The following is an 8,716-nucleotide window of genomic DNA, read 5'->3' on the forward strand; positions in this document are numbered from 1 at the left end:
TTTTCAACTCTTTAATTTTAAATTTTTACATGACATGTTTAATATCATAAGATTAAAGGGTATTTTAATACTTGCTACATATCTTTAAATTAAGACCTCAAGATTCAAAAGTAAAAATCAAATAAACAAATTTAAATGGAGGAAATATTTGCCTTGTACAAAAGGTACAGAATATGACATGAGATGCAAATATACTCAAAACTAAAGGCTGAGTTATTACAAAATGACCCCACAAAATATGAACAGCCCAAAAAAACGGAACATAACATGTTGGTAGTTGAGATATTTAATTTTGTATTCTTAGGAGTTAGAAACAAATGGACCGATCGTACTGCGTAGATAAGCAGACTTTATCAATTTAGTGTATATCAAAAATTTTAACTCCAGTAGTCCACAGTATCAATTTAGTGTATTCCAATAATGTTTTCAGCTTTAGTGGGAGCCATGGCTGCACAAACTATCATCTCTACTGCTGCAACTCATCCTTTCATTTTCCCAATTGCTGCCCCAAACACCACACCTTCCGCTTCACTCCATTCTTTACTTGATGTCAATGTCAATGTCAAGTCTACTACTGGCCAATCACTGAGCCTCGCTGCAGTAACTGCCCCTAAACCAATTGCTTCAACCAAGAAGGCTGTTGCTGTTCTTAACGGCAACTCTAATGTCCAAGGCGTTGTCACATTTACCCAAGAGAATGATGGTATTTCTATTTTTTTTCCTTTCTATGAGTGTTTTAGTTAGGATTTTAAGCTGTTTTTCACTTTTTAAATTAATACTCTAAGGGGCTGTTTTGGTTCATGGGATAAGGTGAGAAATCTCACAATTAAGTTTGAGATTAGATTTAGAGTACTTTGTTTGGTTGAAGTTGAAGTTATAAATTCCATCAAACTTGGTGTTACCCAGGTGGTATAAATTAGTTCAAGTATTCTAATGTCAGGACTATAATCTCGGGATAATGGTAACTATCCTGATGAAATGCAGGATTATTTTATCGTGTTTGATTATGGGTATTAATTAGTTCTGGGATTATTTTATCACACCATTTGTACCAAAATAATGGGATATATTAGCTATCCCATATAGAAGGTGGGATAGCTAATCACATGAATTATCCTAACCCATAAAACCTTCTTATCTATCCCATCCCGGATACCAAACGACCAGGGGCGGAGCCAAGTGGTGGCCAGGGTGTTCATCTGAACCCCCTTCGGTAAAAAATTATCATATATACACAAGGTTAAAATTATTTTTATGTATAAATAGTAGATATTGAACCCCCTTGGCTTCCTCGTTTCTTGCTCTTTTATATTTTTGAACCCCTTGGTGAAAATCCTGGCTCCGCCACTGCAAACGACCCTAATTTTCTTCTTTGAATGCACATTTATGGATTATTATCCAAAAATATAAGCTTTCATTAGCAATATTTCATGCTCTTTTATCTAAATTTCACTCTGGTTTTTATCTGATAGGTCCAACCACGGTGAAAGTTCGTTTAACAGGACTTACTCCCGGACTTCATGGGTTCCATCTAGTAAGTGCATACTCCATGTGTTTCAATTTATTTGTTTTAGTTTGAGTCGGCACGAAATTTAAGAAAATAAAGTTGACGAATTTTGTGGTCTTAAATTAACGAGGTGTATAATGTATCAAAATATCCTTTGAATTTTGTGTTCTTAAATGTGTCATGTAGGATATTAGGGGTAAGGAGTTACTAAATATATAAAGCAACATTCTTTTGAAACATACTAAAACGGAAAGTAAGAGAAACAAATTGAAACAAAGAAGTATTTACGAAGCCATTTTGGACAATTCTGGAAAAGAAAATTCCAATTTTTCTCTATTTGCTAAACATAGCACTTGAAACCAGCTCGCAAGGTGAGCCTTGAATTAACAATAAAGTCATAACTTTTTGTTGGCTCTCAGCTTTTTCCCTAAGATATTGAATAATTCACCCCCAAAATTTATTTGACGGGGGAAATTTAGCTTCAAGTAATAAATAAGTAAATAACTACTTGCCTTTATATTGCTGTTTTCTTGTTCTTGCAAAATTTCAAAATAAATGTTTCACAAAGAAAGGCCACTTCAGAGTTTGCGGTTTTGAACTTACTTGTTAATTGTTGGTTAATTCTTGCTAATTTTCTGTTTGGGTTGGTTGTTGTTGTAGCACGAATACGGTGATGTTACAAATGGTTGTATGTCTACAGGTTTGTTTTGATTTACTTTGAACTTGGGATTAAATAAGTAACTGCGACTCCAGCAGGAACCTTTTTTTTTTTTTCTTTTTTTCTTTTTGGCAAATGTTAAATCTGGTTATACTATTTTTGTTACTAGTTTGATTTTTTCTTTCTAATTGTCTTACTCTAGGAGCCCATTTCAATCCTACCAGCAAAACACATGGATCTCCTGGAGATGAAACCCGTCATGCGGGTGACCTGGGAAACATAGAGGCTAATGCTGATGGTACTAAACATGCTTTTAAGGGGTCGTTTGGTAGGGTGTATAAGAATAGTACTGTATAAGGTGTATTAGTAATGCTGAAATTAGTTATGCTGGCATTATTTTTTATCGACTTTTGGGTTTGTTGTATTAAATAATATGCATTACATTATTTAGTACTGAATAGGGTGTATAATTAGGGGAAGAATAATACTGGTATTAGTTGTACCAGACTTAAATTTACAACCAAACATTGTACAAAAATGTAGTACCAGCATTATTCTACCTAATACACCCTAAAAAACGACCCCTAACTTTCTGATTTTTTCCGTGTCTCTTGGGTTTGTTAATCAAGATGGATGGTGATTTCTTTTTCTTTGATGTTCTTGGCCGTGCTTTCTATTTCCAGGCATAGCTGAAGCAACAATAATAGACAACCAGGTCCAACGCTCAATTGTGTGGCCACTGAAGTGCCCACACACATTTCATATTTTCTATCATTTATTCATCTTCTTTCGGGATATAAAAGTAACTATTCCTTTTAAATATTGCTCAGATACCATTGACTGGTCCAAATTCAGTTGTTGGAAGAGCGCTCGTGGTTCATGAGCTTGAGGATGACCTTGGAAAGGGTAAGGTTCAATTTTACGGTTTGGTGTTTACCTCTAATTTTGACGTTTAGACGTGCATTTATTTATGTAAGCCAAATTATTTGATATTGCCTTAGGGAGGTTACAGATAATTTTATGAGCTAACTCTCATTTGGTGGTCTAACTGTAGGTGGCCAAGAACTCAGTCTTGCTACTGGCAACGCCGGGGGACGATTGGCATGTGGTAAAAAGAACACTATTTACTCTCCCACTCTCTCTTCCTTCTAGTACAATTTTCTTATCTGTTCTTGTGCCACCTATGTCTAAAGGCAGAGAAAAAATTGTGAACTTATCTTGGGTGCTGATTTCTCCTATTGGATTTTATTTCTGATTGTTGTATTTTATCGCGGACATTTGTAGTGTCTGAGTAACAAAATACTTTTTTTTTTCCTTCTATTTGAGAAAGAATAATAATAATAAAATGCATTTCACTTGCTTTTCAAAAGATAACTCTATTATGTTCAGCAGCTTTTGGAAATCGTGACTAGGGCTGGTAAAATGGTTGAAAAAACAAGTAACCTTCCAATCCGATCCACTATATATGGGTTGGATAACCTGCTTTTTGAAAATGACTCAAATTTGGATATTATCCATTAAAAAATGGATACCCATTTGTCCGGTTGTTATTTTTTATGAGTTCTTGCTTTTTGGGAGTCTATGCTTATTTTGGCTTTTAACTTGTCTTCTTACCTGACTATTCCTGAAGCCATGGAATATCCATATTATCCGTCGGTTAACCCATTTTTTATTCGTGTTAAATATGGGCGGATTGGATATTACATCTGTTTTTGTTTAACCCATTTTCGACCTGCACATATCCGATCCAACCCACCCATTTGTCACTGCTAATCGTGACTTTTAAACATGATTTTCCTTCTTACCTTTTCATATCCTTGAAATGGTGGAAATTCAGTTGGACTAAATCTTTTAGCTTTTTATTGTGTTCTCTATTCTTTATTTTATGCTGTTTTATAGCTATGTTCTCCTTTATGAGTTATGACCTTATGTCCTGTTCCTACGGGTGCCTAGAAAGGGAATAATTTGTCCAAAAGAAACTTTTTGGGCAAATATAACTTTGTCAAATGTGCTGACCAGCCAATTTGTTTAAATCATATATATAGGCAGTAAAATCTGGTTCCAAATGACCATTGAAGGAAAAACAAAAGTGACACTTGACAAGTGTTGCTAATTATGTTCTGAAAATCTTTTTTGTATATTTGTAACCAGGCAGTAGTCTGTTGGGTGCTTTTAGCAGTAAATTAGTAAGAGATACATGTAACACTTCGAACACTTGTTTGTAGTATTTATAGTAATTCTCATTATCAAGACATCATTGTTTGTTCGGTTTCTTTAGGCATCTAATCTTGTACTACATTTTCTCCATATATATTAGCTTGAGTAGGCAATCTCAATGGTCTGAAAGACTCAACCAAAAATAGGACAAGACTTTACTCTGGATGAATCATACAGTTTCAGCAGAATGTTTAAGCTCCATGGCTATTCACAAGAAGATCCTAACTTGAACGACCATGATTCAGTCCTGCAACACAATCCCCAAAAATCCTAATCAGATAAATAGACTAATAGCCCATTTGGCCAAGCTTCTAAAATCAACTTATTTTAAAAAGTGCTTTTAAAAAAAGTGTTTTCGGTGAGAAGCAGTTTGTGTTTGACTTATTAATTTAAAAAGCACCTTTGAGCAACAATTAGTGTTTGGGCAAGCTTTTAGAAGCACGTATTTTCTCAAAATTGTGTTTCAAAAAAGCACTTTTGAGCAACAATTAGTGTTTATATGTTAATTGGAAAAAGTGATTTGGACCAGTGGTATGATAATTTAAATGATGCGAGTTGTACATTATCATTTGTTTTAAGAAATTTCAACAATTCAGGCCAACCAGTCTCTTGGGAAGTGTCTATATTTATTGCTAAGCTGTTGGCAGAAAGACTCAAGCCAGTGATAGGAAAACTAATTTCTGATAACCAGAATGCATTTATAGGAGGGAGACAAATTGTTGACCCTTCTATGGTTGGGAATGCATGTGTGGAATACTTGGTGAGGAATAAAAGGCAATGGGTTCTTTGCAAGTTGGACCTGGAAAAGCTTATGATCATGTAAACTAGGCTTGCCTCTTAGACACCATGAGTCAGATGAATCTTGGTGAAAAATGGCTGAAATGGATGGAATTTTGCATATCCACAGTGAGATTTCCTGTGTTTATAAATGAGAACTCTCATGGTTTCTTTAAATCATCAAGAGGGCTAAGGTAGTGGGATCCTCAGGAACGATTTAATTTGGACTGAACAGTAATAGACCAATCAAAAGCTTATAGTTTAGTCAGTTATTCGATAAACTTGCCCAGCTGGGTAGGTTTTCTTCATGTCTCAGCCTTCTAAGGTCCTTATGAGTGCTTTTAGATCTTCGGGTAAGACACCAAATAAGTTGAGAACACTATTAACTATATTATATCTTCTGACACGTTTGCTGTTGATGCACCGTTGGTAAACTAATTGGACTATCAAGGTGTGTGTTCTCATCCAACTTCAATATGCCGAGATGTGGACTTGATTACAAGCACAGTAATACGGAGTCTCGTAAATTTTGGATTGCTTCTCAAATTTTCTTTTTCCCCTTAATTATGTCGTTCAAGGTGGATCTTTCCTCTACATTGGATATCTTAACTGACACATATTGCACCTCTTCATTAGTAAACTGAGAAGAGAAGCTTCTTCTGTTACTTTATTTCTTCTCTATGTTTAATTACTTTTCTAGTGGAGAAATTTTGCCTTCGGCAATGCCTCATGGGAAAAGAAAATCTGCATGAGCCTCCTTTTGTATTGTCATGTAGATTTCTTCTAGCAGGCCTTTAGACTCATAAGGGTTTTGATATTGTTATCGTTTTATTTCACGTTGAATTCTGTAGATGTGTATGAGGTCAAAATGCTCGCCCCTTGTGACATTTCCTCTTCAAGGAACTAATATCTCGTCGGGCAAAACAAAAAAGGATAAAGGAAAGGAAGTAATATCACTTCAGCTAATGTTGATTGTAAACTTATTTTGCAGGTGTGGTTGGTTTGACTCCAATTATGAAGTAAAGGTAGCAGCTCTTTGTTTGGAATCACAGAGTGCTAACATTGTATCCTCACATGGCTAATACTATACCTGAATGTATATGTATTGCCAGACATTGTCAATGAAATAAATTTGAGGTTGCATGTACACTTCCTAAATGTGGTGCCATTCTTGGATGCATTGTAACTGGAGAATCTATTTCCAACCTTTGGAGTTTTAGCTGTAAGAAATTGTATTCACTAGTTATAGACTTGTATCAGAAGCCTGGGTTTTGCTCATAATTGCATCGTTGTGTTTCGTTTGGTTCTTTTCGTAACAATTACAAAGAGAATTGTATTTTACATAGAGAGTTACTAAATGGCCACACCAATTTGACTTAAATTTGGTCACACTTATGTAAAAATCACCATAACCTCTATTGTATAATTTTAAATTAAAATAAACTTTAAGAATAAAAGATAGAAATGACATTAAATAAGCATAAATTATTAAATTTGATCTAAATAGTCATATGAAGTTACTCCATTTGGGTCATTGTGATCAAAAAGTTTTTCACATTTTATACTCCGTTTAAGATAGGTTATGTATAGATAGTTTCCTTTTTTTTTTTTTTAATTGTTTTTACCCTTTAGTGGACTTGCCATCTAGTTGGTCAGGTTCATAGGTTCGGATACTGGATGCTTAAAGAGACAAAAAAGAATGATTAGTAGTGTGTGCTGTGAAAGCTGAGTTAGAAAAAGTATTTCTTAATTGTAAATTAGAATGTACTCCGTCCAATTTATGTGACACCATTTTCTTTTTGGTCTGTTCCAAAAAAAGTATCAGGTTTTTATATTTAGAAACATTTTAACTTTATGATATGATTTACAGCCACACATTTATATAAGGCTTTTGGACCACATATTTCAAAAGTCTTCATTTTTTACTTAAACTTCGTGTCAAGTCAAATGATGCCACATAAATTGGGACGGATGGAGTACATGCTATCTTACTACCTCACAACCTCCGGTGTTCAATTTAATATGGCAACATAAAAGTCAGTTCACTTCCAAGTTCTTAGTTTTAGGCCCCGTTTGTCTATAGATACCAAAAAAATTCACTTTTTTTTTGAAATTTTGGAGTTGGAGTTGTGTTTGGCCATAATTTTTAAAATTGTAGTTTTTTGTGAAATGTAGTTGTAAAAAAGTGAAAAAAGTAAAGTTTTTTGAAAAACAAGTTTTTTGAGTTTCTGGTATTCCGAAATACAACTTCAAGTTGTATTCGGAATTCTCATGGCCAAACGCTAATTTCGAAAAAAAGTGAAAAAAATTTCCGGAATAAAGTGAATAATTCTTATGGACAAAACGGGGGCTTCGACTTTTCTTCCTTACCTCGTTTTATTTTACGGGCAGTAGAGGTCTTATTTATGGCCTTTCCCTGCCATACTAGTTGTTGCTTCATTGAATTTGCTTTACTAATAGGCTCACGCTCGGCCAACTACTTAGCTTTTTTTGCAGGAAAAAAATAACAAAGTGGAGAAATATAAAATGCCCTTCTATCATAGTAGTATCTTCCTTTTGATCCTCCTCACCCACACACACTCACGGTACGTTGTTATTAAAAAAACTCTTATAAGCAACTAATCCTTTACATTCTCACTTTCGTACAAGCTTTGCTTAGAAAACTGTGTCAATCTCTTGCCTTGTTAACATCTATCAAAATGCTATTGGTTTTAGCTTTGCTAGACTTATTTTATGCATTTTGAGCTTTACTAGTTTCTCGTCACGTGCGTTGCACGTGTATGTCGAGTCACGTCTAAATGGTTACATAAAATAATATCAAAATTATTAAAATAAAGGTTTGCGTTATTGATTAGACATGAAAGAATAAAGTACAAGTTTATGTGAATAATCAATGCAAATCATTGTACAGTGACTTTTTTTTGGAGGTCAAGATATTTGGATATTTGCTTGCTCTTAGTGGCGGATCTAGGATATTCACTAAGAGGGTTGGAAAAATAAAAATGTAGTGACTGGGATTTGAAATTGGAACCTCAAGGTGAATCCTCGTCTCTTGTTTTTAGGGTGTTCAAAATCTATATATGTACATAAAAAATGAAAAAATACCACATATATGGGGTATAATTTTTTGCCAAGGGTGTTCGGGTGAACACCCTCGGCAAGCCCTAGATCCGCCCCTGGTTTCTCTCTGAGATAAAACACATCTCATAAAAAACTCATGATCAAACCATTTTCTATGTACGAAACTCATCAAAATTAGCAATATTAGTGTCACGGCCCAGCTAGGGGCCGTGACGGGTACCCGGGCTAACCTCCGAGCACCGCCCGTACTATTACTTCTTAGACTCACTTAACCATCAGTTATCAATTCATGCTCAATTTATAAGGAAATTACTTTTACATTCCAAAGCATAATACTTTTTATATACATGAGTACTTGAGTTAGCACAATAACATATACTGATGCATTTATACAATGACCACATCGTGAAACCACATAACCCACACTGAGTATCTACGAGCCTCTATTGGATGACATATACAAATATACACAAAAG

The 8,716-nt window shown here is 34.6% G+C and overlaps 1 protein-coding gene across 2 annotated transcripts; it reads left to right on the forward strand.

Annotated features, from left to right (window-relative positions):
* Window positions 1–262: 262 nt before the first annotated feature.
* LOC132606015 (superoxide dismutase [Cu-Zn], chloroplastic-like) lies at window positions 263–6,465 on the forward strand. 2 transcript variants are annotated; one of them, XM_060319313.1, is made up of 8 exons: window positions 268–703; window positions 1,473–1,534; window positions 2,168–2,207; window positions 2,368–2,463; window positions 2,849–2,880; window positions 2,996–3,071; window positions 3,220–3,273; window positions 6,151–6,465. In XM_060319313.1, exons 1-8 carry the CDS (start codon window positions 421–423, stop codon window positions 6,180–6,182), a joined length of 675 nt encoding a protein of 224 aa, XP_060175296.1. In that variant the 5' UTR covers window positions 268–420; the 3' UTR covers window positions 6,183–6,465. The 2 variants fall into 2 exon arrangements, with proteins under 2 accessions (XP_060175297.1, XP_060175296.1); XM_060319314.1 differs by lacking the exon at window positions 3,220–3,273 and having other exon boundaries at window positions 263–703.
* Window positions 6,466–8,716: the final 2,251 nt, after the last annotated feature.

This window comes from Lycium barbarum, chromosome 8 (assembly GCF_019175385.1).
Source record: "Lycium barbarum isolate Lr01 chromosome 8, ASM1917538v2, whole genome shotgun sequence".
Classification (NCBI taxonomy): domain Eukaryota; kingdom Viridiplantae; phylum Streptophyta; class Magnoliopsida; order Solanales; family Solanaceae; genus Lycium; species Lycium barbarum.

What these genes read in the sequence shown, in the direction of transcription:
- LOC132606015 (XM_060319313.1), top strand. Translation starts at nt 421, where the DNA reads ATGTTTTCAGCTTTAGTGGGAGCCATGGCTGCACAAACTATCATCTCT. An exon ending in ATTTACCCAAGAGAATGATG is followed by an intron (nt 704 to 1,472) that starts GTATTTCTATTT and finishes TTTATCTGATAG; the next exon opens with GTCCAACCACGGTGAAAGTT. An exon ending in CAACAATAATAGACAACCAG is followed by an intron (nt 2,881 to 2,995) that starts GTCCAACGCTCA and finishes AATATTGCTCAG; the next exon opens with ATACCATTGACTGGTCCAAA.